This window comes from Octopus sinensis, unplaced genomic scaffold (assembly GCF_006345805.1).
Source record: "Octopus sinensis unplaced genomic scaffold, ASM634580v1 Contig13764, whole genome shotgun sequence".
Classification (NCBI taxonomy): domain Eukaryota; kingdom Metazoa; phylum Mollusca; class Cephalopoda; order Octopoda; family Octopodidae; genus Octopus; species Octopus sinensis.
Window position 1 is genome coordinate 158,258 of NW_021833041.1, and position 21,398 is coordinate 179,655.

A 21,398-nucleotide genomic window follows, 5' to 3' on the forward strand; every position below is an offset into this window, starting at 1 on the left:
GTTCTTCGACTGATATGTGGCTTCTCAGCTGTCCAAAATGTGAAGGAAAAACACATTTAAAGCTCATTAACAGAATTGAATCTATGGAAACAGATATTCTGGCAATAACCTTTGAATAATAAATATTTTATTCTTTCATTATATCAATCGACAAATTAAATTGCAATTAAACATTTTAGATAATATCGCGAATAATTTCCGATATCTTTGGAATTTTTTCAAGTCAACATGACTCGGCTTTTTTTGGCAAATAACCTTTCCAATATGACATCTCGAAAGTTGAATGTGATATTCAATCTTATGGTGGCAACTGAAATTTTTTAACCACTTTTAGACAAAAACACAAAACGAATATGTTTTAAATAAAAAACGACATGAATCATTTACAATATCTAAAACCGTTGAAAATGTTATATGAATTTAATCAAAATATGATTTTAACATAAAAAAGAGAGAAAAGAAGCTTTTTTGGTAAGTAGGTCTGAAAAACCAAATGAAGAAGCAAGAGACGACGACCCGTGTCAACTCACTCACTCTATCACTGCATCATCACCACTTCAGCTGAGTGTGGGAATTCCAAATGGATGTGAAGCTGTAGTGAATGTAACCAAAAAATTCTTATTGCAAAAAAGAAACTCAACTGATCCCGGAGTTTTAGCTTAAAGCTAAACATTAAGAACGAATTCAACAGCCTGAGAAGAGATGTGATTCTTGTAGCCTATTTAGAAAGAGCCCACGATATTATCGGCTTGGTTTATTTGGCACACGAATCAGACAGTTATCTTTTTTTTGGAGATGAAATCATTAAATCGTGACAGGAGTTAGCAGGGCGATTCTCTCGGTCCACTGCTGTTCGCCCTCGGTATTGACTCTGTCGTACGCCAAGCCGATTCTACTTTCAACCTGTGGTATCTCGATGATGCAACCATAGAAGAACCCGCTGATACTGTAATTGAAGATATTTTCAACATAATTCCCACCCTCCCCCCTTCCCACCCACGTCAGCAAGTGTGACCTTATAAATATCTCTTATTCGCTCGAAATATTCGGTTTCGCATCAAACAAATTGTAACTTAGCTTGCCGGGGCAGACAACCACACCCATTGATGATGTTCTTTCCCTCGGCGCGCCCGTGGGCCATAGCCAATTCAAGAAGTCGCTATCTGAGAAATCCAAATGGGTCACCGATTTTACAAATAAACTCATATCGCTTGATACTCACTACGGATTTTTCATGCTCAGAGAAAACCTTACGCTGCCAAGACTCTTATACTTGCTGCGAACATCAAACTGCTCAATACAATCTGACATGCTTTAATCGCTCAATACTTCCTGCTAAAAAATTCCTAAACATATGCTTTGATGACGCTGGATGAACCTGTTAAAAATTACCTCTACGTTTTGGTGGAGTTGGACTACGTTCGCCACTAGACATGGCTCTCCCTGCTTTTCTCTCCTCACACGCCATTTCCTACGTCTTCATCACCCAAATCCTACGTTACTCTCGCGGATTGAAAAAGAACCAGGTTTTCTCTGGAGCTTGTGAACTCTGGAAGAAATCCGGATTGGCTATTCCATCCAAAATCTCACGCCAATGGAATGGGATGATATCTCCAGCAAAGCTAAAATTGACACAATCAGACCTACATTGTTTTGGTGCCGCCGCTAGACCTGAAAGTGGTGCGTAGCTTAATGCCCTTCTTTGCTCCCAGTCTGGATCTTTTCTCAATAATGACTGTGTGAGGATTCGCGTAGTAATGCGCTTGGGTATTAATGTCTACTAGAGGGGCCAATGCCAATGTGGTAGTAAAGTCGATACCAAAGGATTACATCCCATTTCATGCAGGAGAGCTGGCCGTCCACCCAGACACTCCGCCATCAACGAGATAATTTCGGCTGCGCTACAAGCTGCTGAATTCCCTACCGAACTGGAACCTGTTGGGTTTGAACGTGGAGACAGGAAACGCCCTGATGGAGTCATCATTCTTCCGTGGATTAACGAGAAATGCCTCGCGTAAGGCTCTAGGTGCACAGACATTTTCTCGAAGACAAATTTAGTCAACTCGGCAATGAGTTCAGGGTCAGCCGCTAAAAAGGCTGAAGAACTTAAAATCTCAAAATACTCTGACTAACGGACAACTTTTTTTCACAATCTCTGTAGAAACATCCGGAGTTATGACAAACAAATCCCTGGAACTCGTTGGGAGAATCGGGGAACTGATCTCCAGAAGACGACGAGAGCCTCAGGAGAAGCAATGGCTGTTTTAAAGAATTTCCATTGCGATCTTGAGGGGCAACGTCCTCTCGATCATTAGTAGTTTTAGATCAAAACTACTTTAATTTTATTTGGTAATAATATTAGTTCGGACTTAGTTTTCAAAAATTTTTTAAAAAAGAAAAGAGAAATCGTAAATTTTTTGAAATTTATGTTTCTGTCCCTACGGAAAAATTAATTTTTCTAAGTACTTATAACAGATTTCTATGCCTGATTTTTCAAAAGAAAATTGCGCTAAAGCTAGAATAATTCACGGCGGAAAACAGTTTGCACCCGCTGCTTTTCTATTCCTATTGCCTTGGATTCTTTCGACGCTCTGGTGCGTTCTTCCGCTGAGAAGATTTTTAATGTCAAGTTTGATGACGTTGGTTGGTGTCAGGCCAAACTTCCTGTATCTTTTGGCGGTCTGGGGCTTCGCTCCGCGCTCGACCTTTCTCTTCCCGCTTTCCTTTCATCTTCTTCAGGATTGTATCTTCTTGTCCATAAGATTCTTGAAAAATCACCCAAATCAACTTTGGACTCTGATATCAATTCTCCACTCTTGCTTTGGAAGGAAAAGGATTTCGTCTTACCGTCAGAACGATCTCTCCAACGTGAATGGGACGAAATTATTTGTGAATATTACGTTGACTCGTTGGAGCGTCTCTCGGACCAGCACAGACTAGCTTGCTTCCGTGCCAGTCGCCAACCGTATTCTGGCTCCTGGCTTAACTGCCTTCCCACGACCCATTTGGATACCTGCCTCGACTCTGATGCCCTCCGTTTTGGAATATGCCTTCGTCTCGGACTACCGATTTGTAATCCCCACCCCTGCCGGTGTGGATCAACGATGGACACATACGGGCTCCATGCCCTTTCCTACAAGAAAAGCGCAGGTCGCATACCTCGTCATTCGGCTCTTAACAAGATCATTCTCCAAGCCCTCGAAAAGGCAGGGTATCCTTCTGTCCTTGAGCCCATTGGTCTTGACTGTAGTGACGGAAAAAGGCCTGATGGCTCGACGTTGTTCGCTTTCGACACTGGTAAACCACTAGTTTGGGATGCCTCGTGTGTTGATTCCTTCTCTAAGTCGGCCATCAACGAATCCGCCTCTCTGCCCGGGTCCCGTGCTAATAGGGCTGAATATAAAAAATCCGAAAAATACCAGGGCTTGTTAGACGGCTTTTGGTTTTGGCCAATTGTTGTTGAGACTTCGTGCGTCTTTGGCACAAAGACAGTTGATCATCTGAAGAAACTTGGCCACCTCTGTTCATTACGCTCCAAGGATCCTAGGGAATTTACATTCCTAATCCAAAGGATCCTGTTGGCCGTTGTGCGTGGGAACAGCTGTTCCATCCGGCTTGCTGGCCGATTAATTTCTGATTAATTTAACTTTCCTTAAACTTCAGAATTTGAGAAATTAAAAAAAAAATTCACTAAATCATTTCGACATATCAATTATTTGTTTACTGTGAATAAAATATCATGAAGTTATCAGATTTTTATTCAAAGATTTTTGAAATAGATTAACAAATCCCTCCTTTGCTTCTCTCATACATGGCGGTCGTCAGTAAATACCCACACTCAGTGAGAGGTTTATCAGTTTTTCTTTTAGTTAACTCATATAACATCAAAAATGTCTTCCCTCGAATCTGATATTTGAGCAGCATGAAATCAGTCGTTTTTAGGTGCTACTGCAAACAATATAAACTTTATTAGATTAATACTTTTAAAAATTATTCGTGATTAGGAATTTAAAATTATGCATGCGATTATACATTTTAAAATTAGAATAATAACTGGTCATCCTAATTTATTAATTGAAATAAGGTCAGTATGACGAAATAAGAAACAATGATTTTGTGTCTTTATATCGAAATAAGATTTAAGACTTAACTATTCAAATATTGCGGTTAAAACCAACATTTAAATCATCTCATTGACCCAAGTGGAACAATCGATTCTCAATAAATTATAATTTATTAGTTTTAATGAAAAATAATTCATTAAATTATAATATCAATTATTAATTCCATTATTATTAGTTCTAGTGGTTTTGATTAGGTTGAATATTTCAATTGTTTGATCATTTATTGAACGATTCCCATCGATTTTTTTGACCAATTTACTCATTTGATAATAGTTGATTACAGGCTCCGTTTGTTCATTATAATTTTCCAATCTCTTATTAAGAACATGCACCGAATCATCTGATCTACGTTCCAATGGTTCGTTCGTATACTAAATATGAATATTTTAAATTATATGTTCACATCATCGATCATTGTATTCTTAGGAGGATTATTTTTTAAATGATAAACTCTTCCAGATGATTTGTGATAAAGACGGCCAGTAATGCGATCAATTAATACCTCTGGGGAAACCTCAACCGAAATAACAAGTTTTATCGAGCAATTTATTTTCGATAGCTTACTATCTAACTAAATTAAGTATAGATGTTTGTGTTATAGTTTACTAATTGTGCTTGTCTCAGGGTACGGGGAAATCCATCAAGAATAAATCCATTTGAGCAATTATCGCTGCAAATTATGTTTAATGCCAGATCGGAAATCAAATTATCGTCAACTAAGCCTCCTGAATTCAAAATTGAGGCAATTTCTTGGCCAATTTTTGAATTTGATTCTGCTTCTTTTCTTAATAAATTGCCTATTTATAAAAGACCGATACACGACCTGTCGATATATGGTAGAAATCATACTCATTGGCAATTTTTATAGCCTGTTCAAAATTAAATTATGTTAAATAATATACCTGAGTTCCCTTTCCACCTCCTGGTGGCCCAATTATTACAATGCCAAATCGATCAAATTTCATCTGCGATTTATTGAAATTTAAAAAAATTAAGTGATTTAGCATGCATTATTTAAACATATAAAATAATAAATAAACTAATTAACCATCTAATTAAGTACTAAACTTTTGAAGTGAACAAGAGCGAACACTTCCTATAACTCCCTCTTTTTTCACTTTTTTGGATGTATGAACTTGCGAGAAAATACAGTCCAGCGCCTTTCTCCGATTAAATGCCAAAAAAAAACTGGATCTGTGACCATACAAACATGATACTCTCCAGAGTCGTCTAAAAACAGTTTAACGAATATAAGCCTGTAAAAAATTATTAATATACAACTGACTTAAGCATTTGGTGACTAATCTGTCCCCTGTAATCACATAAATTCAATGGCAGGAGTCTTTGACTGAAGTTGGTTTTTTTCAAGTAGAGATTTTCCTTTGATTTGATCATCTACTCTAATTAGAGATTTTCTTCATATTACCTTGGTAACACATAAACTATACTTGCTTTTTATGGTCTCTAAGTGCTCGACAGGCGTTTTTACAAATCAAGAACTTCCTTTTGTATACATTTAATCTACTAAACAATGTATCGTAAATCTTAGAATCGTCTCATTTGATAGGCAATATTACTCAGCCTACGTTTCAACTTTCCACGAGGAAAATATGATATCTCTTTATTGGTTTTCTACAAATGGATATGATTCTCCATGAATACTCTTTAATTTATAAGGTTAATTAGATAGTACTCATTTGACTCGAATTTAATTAGACCGATATAATTAAGCAATTAAATTACGTAGTCGTTAAAGGCAGAGAATAAGTTCTGTTCACTATAATTAGTATTAAAGCACAAAAAATAGAATTATCTTTATATTATAGGCAAAAATTTATTATTTGAAAATAATTGTGAAATTTAAAGATTTGGAAAGTGAAATAGTACCTATTGTATTAACATGAGATGGACTGGTAACTCAAAATTTTCACAATATGAAAGTTCGCTTAACATTACTGCGAGAACGCAACATATACATTCAATCACTTACTTTAAAGAAAGCCCTTGAGAAAATGAATGTCTCTTAAAAAACAGAGTTAAACCGTGGGAAAGGACGCTTGAACTGTACAAAAGAATAAAAGAGATTTATTACCAAATATATGTATCTAAAACATCGCCAGTGCCTGCCAGCACCTCGAAAGGAAAGAGGCGGCCTTGCCTACATGAATCACTATGCGTATAGAGGATTTTTCGACCAGATGAAGATTGGTTAATTAATACTTACTTTAAGTTATTTAAATTAAAAAATAGAATTAGATTTCAATATAAATAATTCAAAGAAGGCCTTCTTTTTCTAGCTCTTTTCTGACTTCGTCATTAATATCAGATTCTTCACAGCTACTTAGGATGGTATCATCCACTTCATTTTCCTTAGAAATACACTCTTCTAAAATAAATATTATTAAAATAATATTATAAAATGTGTGAAAATAAAACCATTATAATTTTTAGACTTGGAGCTGTTAGTAGTGTCGGTGTCAATAACAGAAAAACTATCAGAAATTTCATTATTTCCACAGACACCCGAAGAAATCTGTATTTCGGATTGATATACCCCGCAATCTATTTAATTTATATTCTATTTAAAAGAATGATTACCTAATTGGCTATATTCTCTAACGTCAGAAGTAATGGCATCCTTGTCAGTTATTTGTTCTATTGGGAAAAGAATGTTTGTTTTTAATTGCAATGAATGCTGCACTAAACACACCCGATAAAAATAGTTTCTCCAAAAATCGACTTCTGTAAGACTACAAAAATAAATTGTATTATTAAAGTGGAGAATTTTTATAATATAAAATTAAATACCATTTGGGTACTAGTTTATAACGAATTTCTGCCAGATTGGAGTCAAATTTTAAAAGAGAAATTGCCCGAAGACTCATTTTCTCTCCTTTTATAATGAAAGTAGGAGGGGCCACGCGAGTAAAATTTGATTCATCCTATTTATACTCAAAAATAAAATCTTTACAGATGATATTTGCAAAATACTATTTTTCAACTTTTCGATATCTGGTTCCGAAAGATGCGAACAATTACACCATGGAAGAAACTGGTCATAGTCAATTGAATCTTCCTTTATATCATTTAATATTTCATTAAAGGCAATCTAATTATTTTTTCATTTATTAGCAATATACTTTAGTTTCTGATAAAACTGATTTTGATACTGTTTGTAATTTGGAACCAACAACTTTGGTAACTGCTACAAATTTTTTAATCAAATCTTCTTTGTGCTGAAAATTCCAAAAAGCCATGAAAGTACCTACTGCTTAGCATTATTAAAAAACTTTCAAACAGTAAATAATTGTAACAACAAAGATACCTAATGAAAATTTTTAACAAGTTTAAAATTTTTTTTAATCTTTTTAAAATAATTTAAATATGCAATGAGTGGTTATGATATGAATCTCTCCAAGAGCTTGAATTCGTGGCTCATACACCCGACCACGTAGCAAATCAGATGAAAAGGAGTGTGAGGATTCTTAAAAGCTTAACCAGGTTCATCTGCGTCTGGCAACGTACATCTACGTGTACAGCTAGTTTTCATATGGTTATAAAGGCTGGTTCGTTACGGTGGAGAGTAACTACCTTGTGCAAGGACTTCGTTTCGATTTGGTTTCATAACTATTCACGTTGGGTTTTCATCATAATCGGTATTGTCAAATCATTTACATTTCCAGTATTGTATTTGAAAAATAAGAATTATGCGAAAGTGGCCATATGTGTTTTCTTTAAATTAATAATTTGAAAAATTCTTACTATTTTCAGGCAATAGTTTCCATATGTTGCAAATTGCCATAAAATTGGAGAAGAATTATCTGCCATTTATTACTAACTGACTCCAAACCTTTTCCAAATTCATTTCTTTGAAGATGAACTTTTTTTTGTTTTCCGGTTGCAAGTGGATATGACTGTCTATCAAAATTCGACGAATATTCTTATAAAATTTATTCAAATTCTCAGGGGTCAATATCAATCAGTCCAATGTAATCTGTTTAGAAATTAAATTTTTTACTTTTCCCTTCTATTCATATGGGGATTCAAACTTTTGTAGTTTGAATGAAGAATTAGTTCCATCATATTTTGTTGTCTTAAAATAAATACAACGTAAATTTACAAAAGAAGAATTTCCATTGCAATCCTGAGGGGCAACGTCTTCTCGATCATTAGTAGTTTTAGAACAAAACTACCTTAATTTTATCTACTAATAATATTAGTTCGGACTTAGTTTTCAAAAATTTTTTAAAAAAGAAAAAAGCGGCAAATTTTATTTAATTGTCAAAATTGTTAATTTAGCTGATTCATTTCAAACTATAATCTTTGCTAAGTGATCCACGATATTAATTCTTTGATTGAGAGGACGAGCGAATAGATAGGCAGTTTCTGCGCAATATCGCAAGGGAAATGCGCTGAAAAAGCCAGCTAGACTCACGTCTCTCGTGACTTTTCCTCGAGATCATCAAACTGATTCCCGAACGAAACTCAAGGGCTTTTGGACCGATTATCTTACTCGTCTTGAAAGCCAGGGGGACGAAAAGACAGGTGTTCTCCAATGAGGCGTACTTTGCGATTTTTTTCGTTTCGGCATGTGCGGAAGCCGAGCCAGGGCGGGACGCAGAGTCGATGAGAGATGACGAGGAAAACAAGTCGACACAGGTAAGAGAAATCATAAAGAGAGATGAAATTTATATTTTTCTCGCTACGGAAAAATTAATTTTTCTGTGAATACTCCCAAATTCGCCATTTTTGGTCCGTCATTTTTTGCGGAGAATTTGATAAATGGCGAATTTCAGAATATAATTAATAATTTTTGAATGTGAGTAGAACTGCTTAATAATTCGAAAAGCCAAAATTGACGTAATTGAAAAAATTAATTTTATTTTAACAAAAAATTATGCTTTTTATCAAAGTAATATTCCAGTCCCGTTTGTTGTCTCTTTATATTTTGATTTTTTTCCTCGAATCTCGAATTTAAGTAATTAGACGCACATCTTCTTCGTTTTCGACAATTTCGATTAGTGATTTCTCAATTTCTCTTAATTTTACACCAATCTCATTTCTAGTGAGATGAACTATTGTTTGTTCATTTTGAGGAAAATTTTTATCTGCAGATTGTTTTTCAGGATCTTCATTATCGAAATTACTTTCTTTGGTGAGAGTTTCATGGTGAGAGTTTGTGTATATTCAAAATACTGTGTAACAACTTTATTTCGGCCTTGCAAACTTTTTTAGTGTGTTGGGGTGTTCTGTAATATCCACAACAAATTCCAAGTCTAACAAGTAATCAAGAGATTATAATTCTGGTAAAAGTTTGTTTTTGCCAAAATAAAGTGTTTTATTTATTGTCTTAAATCAAAAAATCTCTTTAATACCACACCGCGACTTAACCACTTTATCTCTGAATGATATGGTAATCCGTGTTTAAATCCAAAATCGCTGATAAAAATGTCGAATTGACAGTGATTTAGACCTCTGGAATGATTCAAAATACAATGAAATATTCAAAAATCACATCCTCCGCTTTCAGCTTGTACTTTCTCTCTGAATTGAACCACAACGTCATTTTTCCCAATCATTAATGGAGAACCATCTATAACTGCACTAACAGCACGTGCCCATTTATATTTCAAAGCTATCAAGCACACTGACGAGAGTTTTGAATATTTTATTTGTCGTAGTGATGTCCACCATAAGTATCAAATCAAGGAATTTCTCTGTGACCGTCAAATCTTTGTCCACGCCACGAATGAATATAGCTAACCGAACCACGTCCATAATGGCACGACTCTCGTCAATAACAATAGAAGAGGTAATAAATGAACTGATTTTCGTCTTGAGTTGATTATGAAAATCAGTGGCAAGATCTGAAATCCTATTCGCCATAGTATTTCTTGTAAGGCTAATCTTGCTAAATCAGGTCGATTAGTAGAGCGTATGATTTCAGTAGCTTTCATAATATATGATTTATAACGTAGCTAGCTTTGACAGCTGCCTCACTATCACCTCGAAATTTGGCAAAAGAAGATTGCTAATTTTGCAAACATACATAGTTACAAACATAGTTACTGTATTCCGGAGAATGGTGGTTTTCGTAGTGTGGTCAAATGTTATATTCTTTGACTACTGAAATTTCTTATGCACACATCAAACAAATTGGTTTCCGATTTAACATGGAAACATTGTAACCACTGTAGAAGTAAGACGATGACCATTTAGCCACAAAGTTTAGGAGTATACTTTACCATGACTAACATGGAGGCATAACGAGATGAAGTCCCTCCATCTTTTGCTCTGAAACAAGTATGGCATGAGGCGATCCAGGAGTGGCAAACTCATAGAGTTCAATCAATGTGTGAAAGCTCGAAGGTATACATTAAGGATAGCCTTATAGACATTTCGATTGCTGTCCAGCATAACAAACTTGACATTGTGGTCCGAAATAAGCTCACCGAAAAGCTTGTTATTGTAGAAATGAGCATAACATGCCTAGGTCGCCTGGAAGTTGAGAAGAGGAGGAAGTATGAGCTTCTCTTAAACGAGCTAGACTAGATGCACGAATCTAAATCCACGTCATTCCTTGTATAATGACATGGAATGGAGTGATTTAATAGGCCTGAGTGACTGACCTTTTATATTGGGGTATAAAAAACAGATTAAGTAAAAAAAGAATCACATTAATATGTTAGTACTCAGACTAATTTTATCAAAAAAAACGATATTCATTTTTTGAAGAAAATCTAACTTTTTTAATAGAGATTTTTTTTGTTCCGTCCATGTCAGGTTTATAAAGATTTTTTTCATTTTCGAACCAAATATTTGAATAATTTTTATTTTTATATAATTGTTCATTAAAAAAAATATTTGAACCAATAAATTTCAAGTTATTTGATTCTCTATGAGGTACTTTTTTGAGATGGTTAATCTGATTTTCAATAGAATGAATTGACAAAAAAGAACAATTCTGTATTTTTGATTTGATTTCATTTTTTGTCATAAATGAACTAAAATTAAATTTCAATAAACGAACCTTGTGGAACCTATCACATTATTTATTAAATATTCGTTTACAATACAATTGGATTTATTTAAACACATTTTTTCAAAATTTTGGAAAGAAAGCTTGTTTTGTTTATTTTGTAAAGACAATTTATTCAAGTAATTGTCAAGTTTATTCAATTGACTGCATTTATTTGAATCATACATTAATTAATCTAATGAAATTAAATGAAAAATAAAGTTTAGAAACGAATTAATTTATTTAATATGACCAAATGCAGGCATGCTTGAAAATATTAAATTAAGTTTGAAATGTTTAATTAATGAAAACTTAATTTGTTGGAGAATCTAATCAGTGTGATCTATGTTTTAAATAAACACAAAAGTAATATATTTAATTGATTCTTTCAATTGATCTTGTAAATAAATCGTAAAATATTTAGAACAATTTAAACGTTGGAGACCATTAATGAAATATTAATTTTTCATATCATAAAAAGTCAATGAAGCTTAAAAATCAAATTCATATGTGAGAAAATCATTAAAAATAATCTTATTGAGCACTTTTCACCTTTATTAGTAGCTATTCTCTTCCATCTACCACAGTCATTAGCAATTGATTTTAGTGCGGATAAACCGGTTAAATGGACATCTGGCTTAAATAGCGTGGAACTATGTGTATTGTGAAGCTTAGCAAAAAAGTTCTTAAAAAATTAAAAAATCATAGAAAACCTAGAAGAAAACACATTAGACGACAAAACACATCAACAAGCTAAAGACTATATGATTTTACTAGAGATAAAATTGCAGAAGTAATTAATAAATGTGTTTATTGCCAGGCAAATTTTAATTCGTAATGTTGAACTAAAAATTTAATTGCGACTAAGTCGCAATGGTTAGTGTTAAAAACACGTAAAGATTGCATATGGAATCTAAATTTTTTTAATTTCTAATGTAAAGTTTAATTATTTTCTCATTTTTAAATTATTATTTTTGAATGGTTATCCCAAAATAAAATAGAGTTTTCGATAATCAATAAACAGCGTTTATTTTTGTAAAATTTAGATAATTATTTTTCAATGGTTAACTTAAAATCAAATAGATTTCTCAATTTATTGGAACAAAGTGAATCAATTTATGATAATTATGTATATTTAATTAGCAGCAGAGGATAGGATGGAATGGCAATTCCCACGCAAGATGGCTATTGATATGCGTTGGAAAAGCCATGTCCGTTCCCGATGATAATTTCTTCTTCTGCTTGCCAAATCCCCCAGTTTAATAAGGAATTTTTTAGTTCTGGGGCCGAGGACTCCCGATGTCTCCACTGCGATCGGGGCAAAGATGTGGCGGTGAGATAATGCACTGTATTTCTTGATTTTTAGCGTTTCGGCCAGGTTGGCTAGAAAAAAAATATAGAAAATAGTTTATTAACAGTCATAAATACATATTTATTAATTATTTTTAAAAAGAATATTACTTTTATAAAATTAAATTGGCACGTGAAAAATGGGTCTACTCGTTTTGACTAGAGATACTTTGTCAAAAATCAAAAAATACAAAGAATCCCAGAATTTGGATGAAGTTTTGGATAAGAAGGAGAGATCAACATGCAGCAATCTTTTCTTTTGCTGATGGAAAAGTTTATATACGAAGAAATGGCCTAAAACTACGATTTTTTTGTATTGAAGACGCATAACTTTTGGCGTCTATAAAGATATTATTAAAGGAATTGTTTACGACTATAATCGTTCACGACATGCAACAACAAAGCATATTCCTTTCACGAAAGCAGGAGAAAAAATGAAAAACAAACGGAAATGGAAATTCGATGAAAACGACATTAAGGTTGTTTGTCACGTGTTATAATGCGGATTTAGGTGGGGGATAATGTTCTATTACGGCAAGATAATGATGCTAATCCACAGAATAGAAATTATCCATTATATGATCAAATTGATACGAATAAAGCGATTTAGTCGATTTTTAGGGCGGTCTAAGGAGATGCCGGGTCCTTGCAAAAACCGGTGACAATCAATAAACAGCGTTGATTTTTGTCGCATGCTATTTTTTCCGTGATTCTGCTTCTTTGAACATGTACCAAAATTATTAAAAAAGGGTTAAAAGTGGGACTTGAAAAAAACCATTTTGATTTTTAAGCTTTTTTTTTTTTACTTATACAACTATTTAATTAAAATGGGGAATAAGTTATACACCAGCGGTTCTCAACCGTGGTCCCCAGAAAATTTTTAGTGGTCCCCAGGAATTTTCGAAAAATAAAAATATATTAAAGTTAAAACTAATTGTACAATTAAGTATAAATCAAAAACATTGAAATTAATCAAGCGGTTCTCAATCGTGGTCCCCAGAAAATTTTTAGTGGTCCCCAGGAATTTTCGAAAAATAACAATATATTAAATTTAAAACTAATTGTACAATTAAATATAAATCAAAAACATTGAAATTAATCTGATTTGATTAGCGTGGTTTATCATTCTAGTTATGGTTAACAAGAATCGTCGTCTTTGGTCGGATTCTTACGTACATTTGGATTCACTAAATTCATGCCCCAAATAATGAAATAAAGGCAAAATGCATGATTTGCCATAAAATTTTGGGAAAAAATTCACTGAAACCTTCTCAACTTAGGCGCCACAAAGAGTCTGTACACCCAGAAAATTCTTCCTCACATGAATATTTTAAAGTCAAAAGAACGAAGTTTGATTCACAGCCAAAGCTTGAGTGGTTTAATAAATCTCAAGATAAACCGAGATTAGAAGCATCATATGCTGTACCTGGCCCTGACGAGGCCAAAAATTGTGCGCTAATACCAAAAAATGTTTATTTTATTTAAGGTGGTCCCCACAAAATTTTATAGTGCAAAAGTGGTCCCCACAAAATTTTATAGTGCAAAAGTGGTCCCCAGTCTAAAAAAGGTTGAGAACCGCTGTTATACACGAATTAATAAAGAGCCTGGAGGTCAGCTCAAAGTCGCCGCGCTGCGTATCGAGTGGCAGTTTCCGCGGAGCACTGCGACCGAGATTCGCTGGAAGAGCCAGCTCGTCTCCCTCCGGTCGTTGGTCTTCTTGGCGATTCTCCTGGCAATGTCGGCAAGAAGGCGAGTCGCAGACCTGCCGACAATTCCAGATGTTTAGAAGGCGAGGGGGGCAAACTCGTAAGAGTCCGAAATATTTCCATACTTCGACCTCTTAGCCTCCTCAGCCTGAGCACTGGCGGAACCCGGGTTAGTGATGGACTTGAGTAACACCGACGCGGAGAACGAGTCAACAAAAGTTGCGTCCCAAATCAGGGACTTGCCTTCCCTGAAAGGGAAGGTAGTCATCCCGTCAGGACGCTTTCCATCACTCCGGCAGAGACCGACTGGCTTTAGAGTGGAGGGGAAACCTGCCGACTCTAGAGCCCTTTTCACGACGTCATTGAGGTGAGTGTGGCGAGGAATTCTGCCAGCACTCTTCTTGCACGAGAGGGCGTGCAAACCGTTCAGAGAGATCGTGGACCCGCACCGGCATGGGTGGGGCTGACAGATGTCCAGACCCAAGCGTAAGCAGACACCAATCCGTAAGGATTCGTCGTCCAAGAGATGTCCCGTACTAGGGGTAGGGAGTGCATTGAGCCGATCTCCCGTATGCGGCTGGCAAGCGCAGTTGAGAGATGCCAGTTGGACTTGGTCCAACTTTGACCGGAGTTTGCACAGAGTGTCTGAGCAAAAGACTTCGTCCCAGTTCTTTTGGACTGAAGGAATTTTTGGAAAAACCAGACCGAGTGACGACCAAATCCGCGAGGCTGATGAGAATTCGGAAAGCTCGTTGAGTTCGAGAGAGGGAAAAAGAACCGAGCAGACCGAATTCCTGGATGCCGAGGTCGAAGAGAGATAGCAAGGCAAGGCTAGGTCCTTGCAGGAGCGACTCCCGATCCCCCCGAAACGTATAGGTAGGCACGCACGGGTAAGACCGACGCCAGTGAGTCTCGTGTTGAGATGGGATACCAGCGAGGTGAGGATAAGATTGTCGATTGCAAGTAAAGCATCGGGAGCCACGAAACAAGGCGAAGAACGGAGGATGTATGTTAGCCTCGGGATAAAGAGGAAATTCCTCAGCAAGAAAAACCGGTGCTTTACGTGCAATCTCGTCGGACTCCCCAGTGGCTCCCCGGTGTGACACTGTCCTAAATCAACTCCGAAGTAAACACCCTCGCACTCCCGCCGATATACGAGCAATTCCGACTTTGGACACGGTCCCGCCTATCCCGATCACACCGGCCGAGGTCTCGGCTGCCCTGGGGTCTTTTGCTCCCAGCAGCAGCGGGGGCTTAGACGGTTTAAAGCCCATCCATCTCCGGGATCTTGTATCACCCCTAACCCTCGATTCCGGTAGGGACTTATTATCCTCCATCACCCGTCTTTGTTCGCGCATTGTGTCCGGCACGATCCCAGCCGTCGCAAGGGAGCTTCTCTTTTCTGCGGGGCTTATTGCCCTGAAGAAAGCCGAGGGCGGTGTGAGACCGATTGCTATCGGCAACGTCTTCAGAAGGCTCTCAGCCAAAATCATGTCATTCAGGGTGGTTCCAACTCTGAGTTCGGAGTTCTTACCCTTCCAGTACGGTGTTGGTGTTAAGGGTGCCTGCGAAATCCTAGCGCACGGTACCCGCCAACTCCTACATTCTAAACCCAACGACTGTGAGTTTATTGTCAAACTGGATGTCAGTAATGCTTTCAATTGTGTCCGTCGTGACCACATGCTCGAGGTGGTCTCAAAACGGTGCCCAGAGCTCTGGCCAATCGTAAATCTCGCATATTCTTCTCCAAGCTGCCTCCTGTTTCATGACGAAACCATTATGTCCGAATGCGGTATTCAGCAGGGTGACCCCCTTGGGCCATTGCTGTTTGCCCTCTCTGTTGACCATATTGCACGCAACCTTGATTCCAATGTCAATTTTTGGTACCTGGACGATGTTACTATTGGAGGACCTTTGGATGTCGTTATGAAGGACATTAACAAAATCACGTCTGGTTTCGCGGAGATCGGTCTATCTTTGAATGGTCATAAGTGCGAACTCGTAAATATTTCGTTGTCCTCGGGGGCTCTTTCTCACGCATCTTCTTCCCTACGCGGTCTGATTGCAGGGCTAAGGCTCACACCTACCAACGATCTAGTTATTCTGGGGTCACCAATTTCCGAACATGGAATCTTAAAGAGCTTATCGTCTAAATTGGAAGAAATCAAGCTGCTTACCGAGCGGATCCGCGGGCTTGACTCGCACATGGCTTTTAGGTATAGGTATTTTTAAGCTTAATATTACAATTAGGTATCTAAGAAAAATAAGAATTCAAAATGTAAATCAACAATAAACTATGAAATCATTAAAAAATAATTAATTATTAAAAAAGCATCCACGTATCTATTCTTATTAATAAAATTAATACATTTTCCGTTTTCATCAATAGAAGTCAAATTTCTTTTATTAATTTCAATCATTTTTTTGCATAATTCAAGCTCGTCTTCTAGTGAAATAAGCAAATCAATACTATATACGAAATAGGAAATTAAACTACTTTGTTTTTTCAAAAGAAGACCAGTACAGCTTTTCTGCAAGATGAACTAATCGCCGAATTATCTCTCTTGATTTAAAATCTTCATTGGTACACAGTGAATAAGACCAAATAGTATGTATAAGTTTATCAAATAACTTAATCATTTCTTCATAAGAATCAATATTTTTAATTATAGAAAAAAAATTTGGAACCAATTCCGTGAAAACAAAAAGGACAAAATTTTGATAAAAAGTTGAGATTCTAGAAAGAACATGTTGAGAAACTATAAATAAACGACGAGAGAAAACATAATTCATAGACAATTCTCTTTCTAATATAGAATAATAATTTTTAAAATTCTAAAATACTTTTAAAATGAATTCGTTCTATAAAAACGATTCCTGTTATAACCTGAAAAATTACACATCTAATCTGTGATAATAGATCGAAATTTTTAGAGGTTACAACATGCTGGAAAACGTCGAAATACTAATAAAGTTATTATACATTGTATTCTGATACCGGGTAGCTGACTTCAATATGATGTACTAAATTAATTACCATCGAGAAATTCCCATCGGAAACAATTTTTCCACTAGACCCAAATTTAAAACAAAATTATCAATACTCATAGCCCAGGGATTTCAAATTGTCTAATAAAATTCCAAATAAATTGTTTTTATTTATTTGCAGAAAACTTTGATAATGTGAAATCTAAATAAATTTTCAAATAATATCGAGCCACTAACCATTCCAAAAATATCAAAAACGAGTTTTTGTGAAACAATTTGATCGTATAAAATATAATTTTTCTAAAAATAGAATTAAGGATAAAATAACAATAATAAGTTCCAAATGTTCAATTAAGTTAAAGTGTCTTTTTAAAACACCAACAATATTCTGGGAGTATCGAACTCTTTTGTTATTAATCATCTCGGAGGTTATTTTCTTAACTTCAATTAAGGGATTTCCAATAATTTCACTCTTAAATATTCTATATCAATATTTTTTAAAACAAACAATTCCTTTTTCACAGAAATGCCATTATTCGTGTTGAAATAATCTGAAATACAGTCGATAACAGCGTATTTCAGATTGTCATTGCCATATGTCACAGAATCATGAAAATTATAATTTTCAGAATTGGAACTCTGAATTGTTATATTCTCATATAAATTAAAATATTTTATTAATTTGCAAACAACTGCATCTCCAAGAAAATCTATGACTAAAATCAAGAGCATATTACCATCCTTTGTGTCACAATAATTTTTTTTTACTTCATTAAAAATCGATTGAATTTTCCCAATGATCAGACATCCAATTAAAGTATCATTATTAAAGATATCAGGAAAAATTGTCCCACAAAATTTTTTACAATCAGGAACCTGGTCATAAAGAACATTCCTTCGTAACATATTTTCACTAATGGAATGTTACCAAAAAATAATAAATACAGATCTGGGAAATTATCATTCATTTGAAAAGTAAAATAAGATCTGAATAAATTGAGATCTAATAAATTAAGATACATTCGAATGGAACAAATCCACAGGGAAAAAACGGAAGAAATCTAATCCAAATATTTTTAACATAAAAAATACTATAATTTTTTCAACATTAATTTTAATATTACCACAACCCAAATCGCTGGAGTCAATCGTTCTAAGATTATCTTCAGTTTTGTAGTGAAACTCCATTAATTTTGACAAATGATTAATAATAACAATATTTTGCTCAAATTTTGGAGTACCATCAAATATGAATGCCTCTATTAAACTAACAATGTCTGATAAGATTCTAATAAGTTCATTCCATGGTTTTAAATTGTAAATTAATTTCATAATAGAATAATATTCATCTACAAATGAATTATAATTAACATTACACCTGGAAATTGAGAAATTAACTTTTCATAATTAATAACAAAATTATCGAGTTTTTGAAAAATATTCAAAATCTCTGAGCACAGTAAACAAGGAATTAATCCCAAAAATGTATGAAAATAATCACCGCTCTCGTGTTGTTCGCAAAAATTTCGAATATGAAATGTCAAATTACCAGCAATTACATAATCAGACACAAAATCTTTTATTGTTAACTATAATATTTTATAGATCAAAAAATTACCATTGGGATATGTGTCAGCTCGTAATCATTAAATATTTCTTCAATCGCAGTTTTTCCATTACCTTGAAAAGTCCTTAAAATTATTGTTGATTAATATAAACCAAAGAATATTTAACACAATTAAATACTCATATGTAAATTTTTTCTTCTGGTTATCAGAAACATAGCCCAATCTAAACTACTATGTATCAATAGAAAGGTCACCTGCAAAGATTTGAAGTTTTATTTCTTAACTTGCATTCTAAATCAACGTTGATGTCACACTCCCGAACATTTAAATTATTTAATCTCAAATCCTGTAACGACTTTTTCATCACAAAAAAAATTTCTTCTGATTCAAACAGCATAGTTTCGAATATTTTATCTTCTTTACACAACTGGTCATTTCCGGTAAATAAAAAAAAGTTACTCAAATCACTATTCTATTAAATGATTTTAGCATATAATTTAACTATATCAAATAAAGACGAACTATAGTCACTGGATGTTAATGATTCAGGGTATTCAACCGAAAAATCAATATCAGAATCTAATCTATTTATTATAAGAAAAAAACTCGATTCTGACTCTTGACAAAAAATTTGCGGATGCTTAATAAATGGAGAATTAGCCTTTGATGCCAAATTGAAAAGCAGATCAAGAATACGATATTCGAGTAGCTTCTTTTATTATAAAAATTTAATCAAACAATAGAAAAAATAGAAAAAGCTTACGTGTTTAACGCATTCTGTGCTAGACGACATGTCATCTAATCCAAATATATTTTGGACTATATTTATGAAAGAGATAGCTTTCTCTGTTTGACAAGAGATCATAAATTTTTCTTTGAATCTGTAAAAATTAAATAAAATCCAAATTTTAGTTGTTGTTAAAAAATATACCCAAGAATTTTCGCTTTCACACAATTCTCGTCAATATTGGATCGAACTTGATATCGAAAGCATTTAATTATTTTATTAGCCGAACGTTCAATGTTAATTTTGTCAGCCTATTTAAAAAAATAAATCCAGTAAGACTTTAAATACCTGATTTCCAGCAACAAAATTAATTAGTTTTTGAATGTTTTCGAAATTCATAATAATTTATTCCCTTTTCAAACAATGATAGGTATTCACCTCAAGAGTATATCCACAACAAGATCGGAAAAATTAAAATAAGTTTAATAAATTTTAATAATTATGAAAAATAAAGAAAATTAAGTATAGTTGATTACTGGGTTGTTAATAATAGAAAAAATACTATAAGACTTTTCATCAGCCTTAACTTTGTTTTGTTCAAATAATCAAGTATTGTTGTAATATTTGGTTTTTCTCTCTGTGCTAAGTACGAATACCATTTAAGTGCTCGCAATAATCAATATTCCTTAAATAAACTAATTTACAAAAAAATTTATTCTGTTATGGTACAGTAGTGTGCCTGTGCGGTCATTTGGTTCCATAGCTAATTAATTCAATAATCCATGGTAACTAGACAATGCAGTTATTTTGGTTCCATTAAAAAAAATTACTAAGTAAATTATTTTTATTTGCTAAACAGATTTTTTAGTCTATTTTTTTGCAAATTATTAACTATTTTTTTGGAATCTCGAATCTTTTGGCATAAATCAAGATAGAATGCAATTTTAAAACAAATTTACTTCAATCAATCTTTATTTTAATAAAGACAATAAATAAATTATTGGATTATGAAAAGATTTCTTTGGTCTTTCAGAAAACAACCCAATAGAAACTATTCATTTTATCCAAATTTATATTGAATTAATTTTAAAAATTAAATTAAATGATGGATATAAATAAATTTAAACGAAACAAATCTAAAGTGATTAATATAGACAGAATTTGCTGAAGACCCTTGGATAATTTCATAAAATCACACAAGTTATTTCAATAGATAGCTAAAATGTTAAAGCGCTAAATTATTTGAAATAAAGCAAAAATTTTAACTAAAATAAAAAGTATAGTATTATTAAAAAAATTAGAATACTGATTTCATTTATAAATTATTTTTTTGCTGTAATTTATTAATCTTTTCTTTTTCTTCTTCATGGCGTTTTTTAAATGCATTTATCAAGCTAAATTGTGATGATTCTTCAGAATTATCTTCAACTTTGTTTATTTCCGTATTTTTTGGTATTTTCTGCCGAGGCAGTGGAACGTTTTTTGCATAATTGAGTGCCTAAAATTCAGTTAATTTTTTTAACTGCAACGCGACGATTGAATGCCAGTATGTCGCATTTCACTTGTTCGAGTGGTCTTTTCGATTGTTTCATACTTTTTAAATTTTCTTCATTAGCATGAATTGCGAAGTTTTTCTGTCTTTCTTTATTCGAAACCTAAATTTCATTAATTTTTTTAATTTGAAACTATTTTCGTCCAATTATCTCCTCCAGTGTTTGGTCCTAAACCTCCCATTACTTTGTCATGAATTATGTTCTTGTATTCTTTAAGACTGTATGGTTTGTATGCTATTTCTAATAATTTATTTACCGGTTTAACTCGCATTAGTTTTTGAATTCATATTTACAGAATATCCCAAAAAATTTTGATTAGAATAAATATTGTTAATTTTATCTTTTTCATTAAAAGTCTTTGTAT

General features: G+C 33.9%; 2 protein-coding genes across 2 annotated transcripts; both read right to left on the reverse strand.

Annotated features, from left to right (window-relative positions):
- Positions 1–4,273: 4,273 nt before the first annotated feature.
- LOC115229887 lies at positions 4,274–10,010 on the reverse strand. The gene is made up of 8 exons (XM_029800153.1): positions 9,777–10,010; positions 6,933–7,066; positions 6,723–6,874; positions 6,561–6,686; positions 6,409–6,510; positions 4,731–4,921; positions 4,528–4,695; positions 4,274–4,495 (listed from the first exon to the last, which is right to left on the reverse strand). Exons 1-8 carry the CDS (start codon positions 10,008–10,010, stop codon positions 4,274–4,276), a joined length of 1,329 nt encoding a protein of 442 aa, XP_029656013.1.
- Positions 10,011–19,229: 9,219 nt separating this feature from the next.
- Positions 19,230–19,937, reverse strand: LOC115229888. The gene is made up of 4 exons (XM_029800154.1): positions 19,830–19,937; positions 19,686–19,792; positions 19,518–19,635; positions 19,230–19,466 (listed from the first exon to the last, which is right to left on the reverse strand). Exons 1-4 carry the CDS (start codon positions 19,878–19,880, stop codon positions 19,230–19,232), a joined length of 513 nt encoding a protein of 170 aa, XP_029656014.1. The 5' UTR covers positions 19,881–19,937.
- Positions 19,938–21,398: the final 1,461 nt, after the last annotated feature.